The sequence below is a fragment of the Bacillus rossius genome, chromosome 6, assembly GCF_032445375.1.
Source record: "Bacillus rossius redtenbacheri isolate Brsri chromosome 6, Brsri_v3, whole genome shotgun sequence".
NCBI lineage: Eukaryota > Metazoa > Arthropoda > Insecta > Phasmatodea > Bacillidae > Bacillus > Bacillus rossius.
Window position 1 is genome coordinate 32,544,320 of NC_086334.1, and position 15,736 is coordinate 32,560,055.

The window sequence follows — 15,736 nt, forward strand, 5'->3', positions numbered from 1 at the left end:
TTTAACCACAGGACGAAGATATTCATCCGCTTTCCAAAGACTTTGTTCGACACCGAGGATGCGTTCCAGCTGAAGAAGCACGATATTGCGGCAATTATCCAGAGCCACTGGAAGGGGCTGGTCCAGCGGAGGAAGTACCAGAAGATGAAGGAGTCTGTCGTGATAATGCAGAAGTGGGTCAGGAGGTACCTGGCGCAGAAGGAGGCGGAGAAGCGTCGCTGGGCCGCCGACACAGTGAGGAGGCAAGTTCCAATTTCAATTGGAGTATCGGTTTATTCATAAATATTAAAAATTTATTTAATTTAATAAAAAAATGCTATGAAAAAAATTTTCTTGTACGCTTCACAGAAGTACAAGAAAAATACAGTAAATACAGTAAGATAAAAAAAAAGTATACTGAACTAAAATAGAGTGATGTAAAATGTGAGAAAATGAAAAACCATGCAATTCTTTTGAATTTTAAGTTTGATTTTTTTTTTTTAACCTTTTGAATACCTACATAAAAATTAGAGTATTTTTAATAATTGAAAATTTTAGACAGTGAGAGTTTATGGTGTGATGTTGAAGACATCTGTGACAGCTAGGTAATGAATCTGAACTTTTGTAGGCTATTATAATATCTATTGGTAACGAATAATTAAAAAAGGCTTGATTAAAAATATTGCGTTGAACAATGAATTATTCTTTTTCAATTCAACATTTTTTAATGCTCGCAGACCCCTTATTCTGACAGAGTGAAGTTAACCTTTTATCACTCCCGGCTGGCAGAATCGGTACTCTTCCATCAGCTTAGTGGCAATTTTTATCCTGGAATCAGGGGTGGAGAAACCTTTTGCTGGAAGCAAAAGCCACTAGGATCACAAAGTGGGCCAACTAGCTAGCAATTAAATCTACTGACAACCAAACTATTTCGTACACAAAGATACAGCTGAGGAAAAATCAATACCTATTTCTGATTTTTATTTGTTGTAAATTTCCTTTAAAGGAAACTAACTGCTATAAATTTCCCCTCGCAGAAAAAAATTTAAAACTTTCTCTTGTGACTGTCAATGCTGTTCTGATTTTTTAGGGTTCTTATTTTGTTTTATCTGAGAAAGTCTAAGAAACTTAAAAATGTTAAAAAATGTTATCAAACATGACTTCATCAAGTCTACCATTTTTGTCTTCTGTTTGTTTTATGATAATAATAAAATTCAAATTAGCACATCTAACTAAAAATGGTTCTAATCATCCAACTGCAGTTAGAACGCTTTGAAAAAAGTAGAAAAAAATTTCAATAATATAATTATAAAAATAACAATAATGCTGGGACAAACTCTGGAAGTGACATTTATAAATTTATTAAGCAAAATGGATATTGTATTTAAAAAAAATTTCTGTGTAAATATCGCACAACAGAATTATAAATTTTTAATAAAATCAATTTTTAATTTTTATTTAATTAAATAAACGTGAATATAAATGACAGTAAGAAACAAAAGGGCCATATACATAGCCATATACCTCAAAACTTATAAATCTTTTTCTTGTCGTGTCTAAGGCATTGTCTCAGGCATCTTTCAATATTAAACCTAAATGTAAATAATTTCATATTAATGCAATTTTATATGAATGTCATATATAATGTGTGATTTACATTGTTGCAGGTAAATAATGAATGAGTGTCATGTTAAAATTAAAATTTGTTACAACAATATCATTTCAGGTTCATCAAAGGCTTCATCACCCGCAATGGCCCAGAGACAAAAGAGAACAAAGCGTTCCTGGAACTGGCAAAAGCACAGTACCTGGTTCGTCTGTCGAAAAATCTTCCTACCAAAGTATTGGACAAATCGTGGCCACCTCACCCTTTCGTGTGTACTGAGGTAAATTTGTGTATGTTGTACTATTGTGGACTGAAATACAGCTACTATATGTATCTGCACTTAAGAAATAAAATTTTTACCAATACAGTCCACACTGTTCTGTAAACAAACAGCCATTCATTTTCTTGTAAATGATAACAAACAAAAAAAAAAAAGCCTTATTAAACACAACTTTTCAAACAGATTCTGAGCCCATAGTTCTGACGGTTTTTATCTACTTAGTTATCATTTTACTCAAACCATGTTTTACATACGTACCTATTTGACAGAACCAAATAAGAACCACTAAATTTGGTGAAAGAGGCTTGAAAACATGATTTCTCTGTTAGGAATGTAAATTTATATTTCTGTATTAGGTGTGTACATTTAGTTGGTTGTGTATATGCATCTTTGGTTGTTTCCGCAAAAGATGATGTCTGTGTACAATCATGAAGTAAACTGTAATATTGTTAATCCATTTTTCTAAATAGCATCATTATTCCATAGCCCAACATTCTCCACAAATCTAGTTCAATAATAATTCCATCAATATGTATACTTTATATAATTGTTATGTTTGAGGTTTCAAAATATTTAAAATTTGGTCTTCTGTTAACTTGAAAATACATATATTTATGAAATGTGTCAAAATCATAATACTTTATTAAGAAAAGAACTTTCTATTTAGGAGTAAATTTTTTTAAGCATTTGCAAACTTTAACTAGTAAGAAAAACAGTACAAAATACATTTCTAATTATACAGCTTCTGTTTATTTTATTACTACGTGTTTTAGATGGTGCTTGATTTTTTTTGATGTGTTGGTTTGTTTAATTCTCTTCTCTTTAGCTTATGGAACTTGGAGCTACCAATTGTTGTTTTGTGGATCATTTCTCTCTAGGGTGGTAACCTGTTTTCATGTTTATTCCAAGTTTTCTTGATTTACTACTAAATCAAAGTGAGAGAAAAAAATTAAAAGAAAGTGGAGATGAAACTTAAATCTTGAAACAAAAATAATCTCTTGCCGCACAATGCTATCTACCTTCCTTATCACATATTTAATAAATTTTCAAGATCTTAAAGGTTAATAATTAATTCTTGATGGTTGTGTATTTAAGGCTTCTAGACATCTCCACCGAATCCACAAATCGTGGCTTGCCAGGAAGTACCGTTTGGCACTAAGTGCTGAAAAGAAGAGACAGTTTGAATTGAAAGTCCTCGCTGAATCCCTCTTCAAAGGTTTGTTTCTTTTTTTTTGTACACAGAAATGCAATATTGCTATAGTATAGTGTATTTTTTTTTTCTTAATGTAGGTTTTTTTTATTAAGAATTATGAATGATGTGGACTTTAGTAATATGTAGTTCAAAAGTGATTTGAATTTAAAGTGTTAGTTTGGTTTGGAGGCGACACCAGAGTGGGTCACATACTAGAGGCGTGGCGAGCCTCTGTCATTCGGGTATCACTTAATTAGGGCGGCCATTTTGGTGGCTGTGTTGGGGGGGCGGACGGAGGAATGCGCCATGTTCACACTCAGCATTATGTACTCCACCGCCGGCGCAATAGACAAGTGTAGCATTGAGCCGTGCCCTGGAAAGAGTGATGGGACGAGGGACTTGTGGGAGGCAGTGTTACTGAGACTACTGTGTCAACGCGTTTTGGTGATGCCACAGCTCATAAGTACTCTGTAACTGGTGATGGGGGGTGAGTGGGGGTCAGAGAGGGGATGATGATGCCGGGATGGGGTCCAGAAGGTGTCAGTGTTTTCTTCTTCCTGTGCTCGGAGATGTAAGTGTTAGGAGAGTTTGGACCTAGTAAGAAGGAAGAGAAGTTGGAGGACCTTCTGTAGACGAAAGCTATAAAGTATAGTATGTAGTTTAGTTTTCTTTTATAGCCATGACTGCTTTACATAATTAATTTTTTATCTGCCGACTTGATGGCGTTCCCTGGGTAATGTGCTCACGTACCTTTCTCCTATAAATACCATAATAGTTATATCTACTACTCATGATGTCATGAGAGACTTTACAAGTTTACAAATAATTGTAAAGAGGAAAAAAGGCAGACCGTATCAATACTAGATCTTACCAGATGTTTTGTTCAATTACCAATTCTGTGTGGCTCTTAAAAATTAGATCCTTGTACTATTTTGTTGAGGTATTATAATTGTATGGCTGAAAACAATTTGGTAGCAATGCAGCCAATTGCATCATTGATGTAGCATGTGCTGTAATTTGGATGATATACATAGTGTGGCATGGGTAAAGGACCACTAATTTGAAATACATCTACACAAATCAGCAAAAAAAAAAGTTTAAAAACTTTAATGGACCTCAGCTTTTAGCATTTACTTTTCAGTATGCTGCGCAAATACCATATTCATGAGCCTAATGTTATTGCATTATGCTAATGACATGGTATGGAACAAGGCAAAACTGTTATTTTGTTAGAAACATAAAATGTGGCAATCACATTGAATCTTATTCTATTGTACATAAATGAAAAACCAATTATTTGAAGACAAAAAAATTCAAACACTAAACATTTTGAATTATGTTGAGTTGAATAATTATTTCTATCGACATGTTGCTAACACAAAGCACCTAGTACCAGAGCATAACACATTCTTTCAAACCCAGTGATTTTTTTTATATGGTTGGTTTGAAAAGTTTTCAGTTGATCATGAATGAACTGTATAAATGATGTGCGTAGTTGAAAGATTATGCATTGTAACAGTAATTACTACTTATGTCTACAAAGTGTTTGTTCTTAATTGTTTAACAGGCCAGAAGAAAAGTTACGACAAGAGTGTGGGTTCGTGGTTTGTTGACGACAGGTTGGCAGACGAACAAAAACCGCTGAGGCAAAACTTTGAAATCAACACGTTGCAGAATGGAGAGAAGGTTCTGGTAAGGATCAGGCAGCATTTCAGAAAAGTTTGAACATGTATTATCTTATGAAACAATTCAGGTAGGATTTATTTATGGCCAGTTTTGCATTGCCTAAAAAAGTGGTTTTTTTTTGCATCATGTAGGTCAAATTTCCGTCATTGTACACCATTAATTAATTTCACATGTTGCTAACTAGACAGATGTAAATATGTAATATTCCTAATAATAAAAAAAAACAAAAACAAAAACAAAGAGGGTAACTGTACTAGTTTTGAGATGAGCTAGTATTCAGATTTGAAAGGAGAAATTAACTGTAAATATATTATTTATACAGATCTTGTTTTATTGAAGTGAAACTTCTTTACTGCTGGTAGCGTAAGACAAGTTAATAATGCCATCAAAGCGTAATGAAAAGGAAAAAAAAGTTAAGTATGTCAAGTATAACAGTCAGGATGAGAGTGATGTAGGTGGTGTACATGCTTTTCTATTTGTCACCATGTTTGTTCCACTTGCACTTCTATAGTGACACAGAGCAGATTGGTATGTCGAGACCTTGTGGCTGCGGATACGTCAATTGTACATTACACAAATTATTTTGAAGACTCTTAACATTACTAGGAACTGAATTTTCAGGTTTATGTAAATTTTAAAACACATACTGTACACATACATAACTTGTAATTGTGCTGTGCTAGCATTAACTCTGAAGCCCCTCGAATTATGGATTTGTGTATCATAATTTAGCTCTTAAGTTACTGGCCGAAAACACAGATGGCAGCAACAGCGCTGCTAGGGAGCTGACATAGAACTACAACCAGTCTCTTGAGTTTCATATCAAATGCAGGTCATGGGCAGAACCCCAATTTTCTCGAATCTGAATCTCGAATTTGAATCCCAAAGAGTACCTTGAATATACCCCTATTTTTCTTTGAATCTTTTCCTCAAATATCAAATCCTTTGTATAACAAGGATTTTATGTTAATTGAGAATTTAATTTGCTCATCCCTAGTTTTTTTGATAATTTTAATGGTTAATCATCAAATAAGGCTAACTGTTTTGATCACACATAGTGTATGTATGACATTGTAGATACAGATATAAAGAGTTTTATTGTTCTACATTCGTAACTGTGGGAATATCGCCAGTCACATTGAATAATGATGACATGAATGGTATTGTACCCAGTGCCTATAAAAATTTCTAGCAATGTAGCAATCCAAAACAATGGTATTATAGGAGTTTTTGTTTTTTTAAAAATACTTTATGTTGGTTGTTTAATGAAATTCAGTCATCAACTAGATGATGCCTATCACAGGAATTCTACAGGTCATGAAATTTTCAACAGCAAAAAAATGTCTTGAAATATACATTTATTGTGCTGGAAGTTAAGAATCTTTAATTTTGAGCAGTCTTATTACAATTTTTATTTTTTAATGCCTCCGGAATTTTTCATGTAAAACTCTGTACGTAACTACGAATAGTACAGCTATTTCGTATTACATTTGTTCATGTTTTTTTTTTTAATGTATAGATTATAGTACGTGTAATAGATAACTAAAATGTATAATATATTTTACATACCCCTGTGATATAAAAATTGTTGTATGAAAATTTTAATTCAAAGGTCCTAAAAAAAGTGGTAAAATTATCTTAGCCAGGATTTTACATAGTGTAATAAATTGTGTATATTCTTCAAATTTCCATTCCAGTACTCGACAACAGTGGTAAAGTACGACCGCCATGGGTACAAACCGCGTGAGAGGGCATTGCTGCTGACCAACGCAAAATTATACGTCTTGGATGGGAAAACCTTCAAATTGAAGCACAGCTTACCTTTGGACTCCATTCATGAAGTGGTGCTGACGACAGAGTCTGACAACCTGCTGTTGCTTAGAATACCTCCGGAGTTGAAGAAAGACAAGGTGAGTGGTTCCCACTTCCAAAATTTTATTTCCCTTGGACTTGACGTCTTGTCGGCAGCGAGGTGATTAGAGACGGTAAAACACAAAAGAGATCAGGGAATTGTGGAAAGCAATGGTCTCTGGCCTATCGTAAGAACACATCCCAGCATTTTCCTGGAGTGACTTCGGGAAAATGCGGAAAGCTGGAATTGTGGTCGGACTGGGATCCGAACTCGAGTCCAGTGCTAGGAGCAGACCCAGCTACGCACTGCTGGGAGGGTGGTTGACCAGAGGGTTTTGGGTGTGTGGAACACATCTCAATTAACTGGAGAGCCCTTGATTATAGAACTGATTTTTAACAGCACTTAAGTTTGTTTTTATAATTGCACACTATATACAGTAGTACTGAAAATATGATAGTAATACTTTTTACAAAAAAAAACTTCAAATAAAAGATCAAATGCAGATTGCAGTAGATTTTATTTTTGTAATCTAATTCTCTAATTAATTCTAGGTGAATTATGAGAAAGGAAAAGAAAAAAAAATGGGGGAAGGGGTGATAATGTATAAAAAATGTCAGAGTTTTAAATACTTCTTTAAACAATGAAAATCATTCACTTTTGCCTGTGAATACATTCATCACAATAAATTCACTGTTCGGCTAGTTAATTGTTGGTTTCTGCAGGCCATCGGAATATGTTATTGTATTGCTCGAAGTAAAGTGATCGTATCTGGTAAAATTCATTGTGTGTGAATCTTAAGTTAAAACTACATTATGGTAATCTGCCTGTAGTGGATATCCAATAATGGCAATAATTATTTTGTTTGGTAATTTTGAAGGGTGACCTTATTCTTGAAGTGGACCACATCATTGAAGGTGTCACAAGAATAGCTGATACAGCAAAGCGGCCACAAATGGTTAAAATTATTGATGCTGCTAGGTAAGCTGGATTTTTCATGGCATGCTAGAGATAATTTATGTTTTGTGGAGCTTCAACTTATTCTAAGTTTCCAAATTGAATTTTTTTTTGTAATTACTTCAATTTATAATTCAGTTCAACAGCAATATTGAAGACCAATACAGCAATATTAAAATTTTCTGTTATTATAAGCAATAACTTTCATTTTAATAAATTAAAATTTCTGATTGAATTTTGACAAACTGTGGAATAACAATATGGTCTTCAATAGGCCTTGCCAGGCCAGTAAACTGTGTGATCAGTTTTTTTTTAAAACAATTGATCACACAGAGGTTAAGATCCAAACGGTATTCTGAAGGAGTACCACTGTGGAAAGAAATGAAGGTAGTTTTATTTTACCGTTTTAAAAAGGTAACACAGATGAGAAATATGCACCAATATTAATTCTGCCTCCATAGACTTAATGCTGTTGTTATTTATAAATATAAAACTTTGTTGATTCGTCTCCAATATTTTTCATAAATGGTTCTGTGTTATTTAAATGAAAACACTCTGCCAGTATTTTTTTTATTACCAGTTTTAGGCATCCACAGAAATGCATGTGCATGAAAGTATGCTATTTATGACTTTATTATTGGAAGGGGAGATTTGATAAACCTTAAATACTAAGTATTATAATGTTGGTCAATTTTTTTTGGGAGGCACATACATAGTTCTATAAGTAGAGACAGAGAAATTTTGTGGGTTTATTTGGTATCTGGTTAAAATTCAAAGTCACTCAAGCCAATTTTGCCTCTCCATTGGCTGATTTTGTGAGAACCTTTTTGTCCTTTTAGTTAGCTATACATGATTTTCTTGATTTCCTGACAACTGGCTGTTATTGTCTCGTCTCAACACTCATGTTGGGGCCAAGTTGTTGGGGTCCAATTATGAAATCAGTGCCAAAGTATAAAGGTTTGCAGCCTAGTACCAAATTAATGAGCGAAGTCTCCGGGTGTCTATCCATAAGACTGTTAAGGCCCATCTACAGTTGCTATGTCCTAAATTGTGTCCGATGGACACTGATCACCGATCGGCCCATGTTACCTTCTAATATCATGGGTGGTGTGAGTGATGGTTTGAACCTCTCTGGTCCAAATACATTGGTCAACTGGAACTTTTTGTCCCTAACTTTGTCCTTTGGTAGCATAGAAGAAGAACACTCATGATAATTGCTGTTCCGATTCCCTTTTCATAAAGGTAAACAGAAAATAACGGATGATGTGGTAGGAACAAGAAGCCAAGAAGACCAAGACAAAATATTGACTAGTGCTGTCCGTTTGCAACTGGCACTTTTCAAAGGTCGAACACATTATTTTTGGCAGTGTGATTAGAATTATTTACTAGCGTTTACATTTGTCTTATAGAGTATCTAAATATAAATTGAACTCTTACCAACTTTCACAAGTTAAATTAATATTCAAAACTAAGCTGCATACTCATTTATAATGGACAAAAACAAACAAGAAAAAACACATATTTTGCCGTTCTATATTTACTGCCCTGTGGTGACTACTTTAGAAATGAGTGGATTTGGACATCGCAGTTGTAAGCAGGGCAGTTTTCTGTGCAACAATGTGATGTCATTCACATTTGGATAAGGACATGAACCGCATACAGGTTCGCACTGTTGTGGACGGGCCATAAGTGATGTACTAAGTATAAGCCTTAGCAAAAGAAGCTTGCTAACGACTTTTCTCAGAAAAATAGTATAGATAACTAAATACAAAGTTGTATTTTTGATATGGTATTGGCACTATCCAACCTCTGCTAGTGGTGTAGCTACATTAGAATACAATATCCCATATTAAGTGCATTTCCCTAATGGTTGAGATGAAATCTGCAAGAGTTTAATGTTACTAGAGATACTTTAAATATGAAATTAACTGATGCACAGTAATACAGAATCAAATGTTAAATGATTCAATGGATGAGAGGCCTACTCAAATCTGTTGTTTCAAGTGTGTTCAATTTTTCATTGCCTGTTTTAACTGCTTGGAAAGAAAACATATCATTTACACATTTACAGTACACCTATCCCTCACTTAGCACGACTAATTAGTTCCTAAAAATACTTGTGTTATTCGAAATCACGTATTCTGAAGCATTAGTTTCCATAAATAGCTAGGCTTATTTATTTAATGTTCCAAAATTGTGTAGGAAAATATACTTTACGTAATATAAATTTGATGAATACCACTCAACTACAAATTTGTCACACCATTTATCTTCATATGCCTCCCATCGCACTTTGTATGACAAATACGACACCGCGTAACGGGAGATACGTTGTTATGTACTTTATCGTCAGTTGGCTGGCTGACTTGCCGGCCCGGGCGTGACCTTCAACACACATCGCGTACCTTCCCAAACCATCCTTTACTGACAGTGAAACCGATCATATTACTGTCCGGATAATTACATTTTAATTATTCAAATTAAAGTGCTTATTTGCGTATCACCACCTGGTTCACACCAATTCTGACAGCCCAATGATTATTTTTTTCATTGCAACATTCATTTAACAACCTTTTTGCGTGATTCATCTGTTAATTTCTGTTCTGGTATCTAATGTCAAATATATTCCCGCTAGTACAACCAACAGCATCAGACTTACATTAACTTTTGGTAAGAGTCCTTATTTCGTATGATTGGGCGCACAGTTGACTTGCTTAAAACTAAAGTGCGACCAACATAAGCATGGCTCTCATGACAATCTGCGCGCTGTAACACCTCTAGTTTGGTCTCAAATACTTGAACACAACGCATTATGAGTGATCAAGAACGTACAGTTACCGGCATCTGAATGGGCAGACGTTGCTTTTGTTTGAGTGAATTCCTTGCCATTGGCTAGACTGAGTTCACGGCCCGGTCTGTGGCCATGCGACAACGGTACGGTACGGTACGGCGGCACACGCGCGGACGTAAAAACATTTGGTCCTTTACATTCCATAGCCGCAATTGAACTTGCGTTAGCTGATATTTATTCAACATCCGATAGCGTAGACAGACCTGCGCGTGCATCTCTTCCCCCCTTGTTTGGCTAACTATCCCACGGCACATCTGTTGTTTACAGAAATTGAAACAGACTTTGTGGCATCGTGCTCGACTTTTTTTTTTGCCTGCCGAGATTTTGTGTTAACTGAAATTTACAGACGTGCTATTCAATACTGGGGCAGTAAAATTAACATCGCGCTGAATGTATCCGCGCAATCTGAAGATGTGCGAAGTGAGGGATGGATAGGTGTATGTATTTCGCTATCAATGTGCTTTAAAAGAGATAATAAGATTTATTTTGTTTTCAACTAATATTGCACAATTAAAACTTCAGCAGTTATATATATACAATCCAACTACAATTTAATATTTCCTAATTCAGGTATTATTAACACATTTGAGAACTTAAATTTATTTTGAAGTTTGTAAAGACAAATTAGGCAAATTACATTTAATCTAAAATGGTCAGTAACATTTATAATAAACACCTATCAGTATTGGCGTAACACCAATAATTGTAATAATTCGATGGTATTGAGATTAGTATTTGTGTTATTCATGTTTAACTGTATAATTTTTTTCAGCATCTCTCACAACCTGATTGGTGGAAAGCAAGGTGTGATTGACATCACAACAGGCACAAATCCACTAATAAGCAAAACCAAAACTGGTCATCTTCTTGTGGTGAGAAACCAGAATAGTATTAAATAAGCTCTATGAATAAATAATATATTTTACGTGCTTGAGTTTATGTCTACAGCCCAGTAAAATTAGGTTTTTCCCTTGAAAGGGAAAAACAAATATGTATATATAAATTAGGTTCTTTTTTTTTTATTATTTATATAAATATGAAGACATATTATTTTTTTATTTTCATTTTAAATGCATATACAAGTGTTTCTTAAAGTATCATCTTTCATTTCAAAACTTGACCATGCTCAGTATGACTAGGTATTTGTTGTGTCACAGCATGAGAGTATGAAATGTACCTATAATTATAGTCTTAAAACTTAAAGGGTCTAAAAATCAAAGATGCTAACTTGAGAAATGTAGACTATTTGGATATGTTGTTTATCAAGGCTAACCGTAAAAATATGTCAAAATTAAACTTTACATTATGTATTATTTTTATGGGTTTGGGTCAATTTTCATGTAATTAGACTGGGCTACTGGCTGAACATCAGAGAAAGCTTAAGGATAAGCCCACATGTCCATCTTTTCATGTCGTAAATAAACTTATAATATGAAACTCAGCCACCAAATTTAATGTGGAATTCTTAAAAATGACGCTTTAGCACGATAAATATATGAAAAGTAGTCATTAGGTAAAAACTGTAATAATTGCTTTTCTTTTCAAAACCTATTTATGTTTCTGCTTAAGATGGTACTATTGATTTCTCAGAGCTAACTGAACAACAGGACTAACAAACGCGTAGCATGTAAATGCCACAATGTGACATTTTCCCCTAGACCGGATTCATCATTGCCTGCGTTTTTGAGGTTATATTTAGACTTTTTCAGATGCAGACCTGTCCCATCTATACTTCTAAATACTTAATATACCCGCTGCCAGTTTTCCTCTGCATTTCTTCCAGTAAATAAAATATTATCTAATACCACCACCCCAGCTATTCCAGCCAACATCTCCATTTGTGCTGAAAAATTGTTGGACCACTACTAACCCCGAATGGTAGCCATTTCACCTTAAACGGCCCCTTCATTGTATTCACTGTCAGCACCTCAGAGGTTGCCTCATCAACAGATAGCCGGAAATATTCATCCTCTAGGTCCAACTTTGTAACTAAATAATATAATTGTATACTAATTAAGTAATTATTATTTCAATTAAGTTGTGTTGATATTTTTTACTTGGCTTGTGCAGCCCATCATATGTTTTGATTAATAAACTACATATATGAAAATGTATATAATTACTGTTTAGAGTGCAGATAGATGTGAAAACCAGACTACTGTTAATAATTTCAATCTACAAATTATGAAATTTTAATTATTCGGACTATAATTAATTTAAAAATTCAAAAGCAGAACACAGTTATTCCAAAGTTTTAAGTTTACACTTGTTGGCAGTCCCCATGACTAGTATGCTTTTTTTTTATTTCTTCTGCAGCCCACATTGTAAGTGTATTGCAATAACAAACTAAAAGCATTTACTACTAAACTAAACGGTCTTAGAGCCCTGATAAGCTGACAACAGTGGATTGGTCTAAAGGATTCACATTATTTTTGTGTATTTTGATTGCAGGTTGCAACTCCATAGTCTAAGAGAGTGCTACAAACCACATTTGCACAAGATGGAACAATGAAGTTTAAGAGTTAAACAGTGCCTGGTGTGACCTTAAATTATTTAAGAATACTACATGTTCACATCCAATGTGTTTTTATAAGTGCCATTAATGTTTTATCTTTATGCTTTTATTTTAACACTGTGATCCAAAGTACTTAAAATGTGTGCATATTTTGACATGATGTAATTTCATTTCAGCAAGCTCATGATGTAGCTTCCCTTCAGTACTGCAGAATGTAGACTCTTAGTCTCCTGTTAGCATTTCAATGATGGGCTTGCATGGTTAACATTTTGTAAAAATATTTTTAATGATTTATGGTGATATGTTTAAGATTGATTGATTTCTTAAGTAGGTACCTACGTTGTGTATCATAGAAGTTGTAATGTAATTATTGTTAAGATATTGTGATATTGTAATTTCAACTTGTGTGAGTTATAAGTGTATCAGTTGAGTTATTTTGATGTTTGTAAAACTGAAATTACAGTAAATTTATTCTTCCAGCAAAAATGTTAAACTTATTTAAAAAATGTGTTGACTTCCAAATGACTGAACACGAAGTCTGTGAAAATTAATCAATAAACTTTTAAGGAAAAGCTATCCTGAATTAGTTCCATTTCAATAACTGGCCAATAGCAGGCCTATAACAGAGACAAAGTAGTGTTAATATGTCAGGTTCATTAATGATTCATACTTAGGAACACAAAAATTAAACACAATGCGCACAAAATGTGTTATTGAAAAATTTTTGAGCGTCTTTCAGTGCTCCCTAATGATCTGTAAACATCTTACCTCGGTCACGAGCAAATTCATGCTTTCTCATATTATGTTGCAAATAAAATTATAATACAAAACTCAGACACAAAATTTAATGCAGAATTCTTAAAAATAATGGATAAATAAAAAATCACTTTTCAAATACCAAAATTTCTGGCCGAAAATCACACACATATTTTCTGCGCCTGCCGCTAGAATTCGCTGCCTGAATTGTAAAAATTGTTTGCCACCATCAAACACAGATAGCAATTAGCAGCATGAGACAACTGGAAATTATCGACTATTAGAAACTCTGACAAAACCCTGGCTTTGGACCTGATTTTTGACAAGAAATTTTTATTAAAATACTGCCCATCTTGTTAAAATTCACTAAACAGTTAATACTGTATTTACTCATATAAGGGTCACACCTGCGTATGGGTTGCATCTATAATTTTGGGCAAAAGAAATTTTAATTTTCAATATAAAGGTCACCCTTGAATATGGATTGCACCACCTGTCTCCAGTAGAAAACAATTAAGTCTTTAATGTTTGTAACTCATTTTATTGCCACATAAGAAACACGGTACCAATTCTTCATATCTCCCCTTTTCATTCTTTATGGCCAAAGAATACTATTTTTTGTACTTGTGTTTCCCTTCCCATCTATTTGTAAATTTTTTAGTTGTCTCCTTCTCCAAGAAAGAAAAGACAGCAAGCTGCTCAATTTTTTTTCTGGCTCATTCTATAAAACTAGCGTGCACTGAACAGTTTTTTGTCATGGAATATTGCAGTAGAAAGTGTGGGAAATCCCACGTCAAAACAATGTTTGGATACAGTTGCATCACAATAAAACCTGTTGACATAGACGTGATGATTGTGTATGATGCCAGTTCACGGACATTTACAACAATGAGAGAACCATAAACACTGCTGCATCGCCACGCACACTCTGGTTGGTTTAATTACATATTTTACCCTCTTGCAGAGCCGCCTAGCGGCAAACAGTCATTGCACTTACCAGCTCCGGCTGGGTCGCCATTCAGAGCTTAAAGGCTTTTACTTTAATTAAACAACGCATACTTACTCATAACATATTTATTAAAACGAAACACAGGCTAGTTATTTACGCACATATTCAACCACAATGTTATTTTTTTTACTCATGAAAAAATTTGCTTAAGTGTCACAGTACATGTAATTAAAAAAAGTCTGCATAAAATGTGCAATCTTTATGAGGGTAAATATGTAACTTTAAAGTTGTCCCACAAATTATAAGTTATACTTGTATGGCATTACTAAAATATTAACCTGAAACATTTTAAAACACATTTTATAACACTAGTTATATGTTTGTATATTTTTTTTTGCTCAAATGACTGAAATCAATACGTAAATACTTATACAAACAAACAAACTTATTGAGTTGGTTCAACATTATTATATATCATAATGTTATGTAAAAATTAGTTTTCCAGTGTCAAGATTTGAACAAGCGCTTGCTCTACCGCTGTTCTAAGTATTTTAGGATTTTAAAAGAAAAAAAGTATTATAATCACTGTAATAAGTTTTCTTAGGTGTTTTATAACTTGTGATTACCTTTTACTACAACTATTTTAGTTTACAAAATATATTCCAGGGTAGTTTCATTTGGCACACCAATATGTTGCCTAATGTTTACATAAGTAAACATTGCTACACCAGCATCTTTGTGACACATCTGTTCATCGACTTCCGTTCCATTTTCACATAATTACCAAAGAGCTACCAAGAGCTAAGATGTTTACACACAATATATAATGCATTACAAAAAACTTTTAGTCAGGTAGTCAAAACTAAATTCCCTTTGTTTATAAAACTGCTGTTTGACGAGATCCAGGCAGCAAAAATTTCCCTCGTCTTTCTGCAAGTGGTTAGGGGGAAATAATCTCTCACCCTTTTCGTTCATCATGGCTGTCAAGTCCTAGATTTTCACCTGAGAGTGAGCCAAACAAAGGCAGTCTCATTTTTTTTTTTTACAGCTTCTCTATATTACCATAGCTACCCAGAAGTTTTTGGACTGCATGTGAATAAGCAAAGTTGTGCTACT

The 15,736-nt window shown here is 34.0% G+C and overlaps 1 protein-coding gene across 5 annotated transcripts in view; it reads left to right on the forward strand.

The window, feature by feature from the left end:
• Positions 1-13,401, forward strand: part of LOC134532988 (unconventional myosin IC) — a 157,411-nt gene extending 144,010 nt beyond the window's left edge. For all 5 annotated transcript variants that reach the window (XM_063370090.1, XM_063370087.1, XM_063370091.1 and 2 more), the window contains exons 14-21: positions 12-242; positions 1,706-1,865; positions 2,961-3,081; positions 4,625-4,749; positions 6,441-6,653; positions 7,473-7,573; positions 11,173-11,272; positions 12,852-13,401. In XM_063370090.1, the coding sequence (XP_063226160.1) occupies positions 12-242; positions 1,706-1,865; positions 2,961-3,081; positions 4,625-4,749; positions 6,441-6,653; positions 7,473-7,573; positions 11,173-11,272; positions 12,852-12,866 (1,066 nt within the window). In that variant the 3' untranslated portion in view covers positions 12,867-13,401. The remainder of the gene's footprint in view (positions 1-11; positions 243-1,705; positions 1,866-2,960; positions 3,082-4,624; positions 4,750-6,440; positions 6,654-7,472; positions 7,574-11,172; positions 11,273-12,851) is intronic.
• Positions 13,402-15,736: the final 2,335 nt, after the last annotated feature.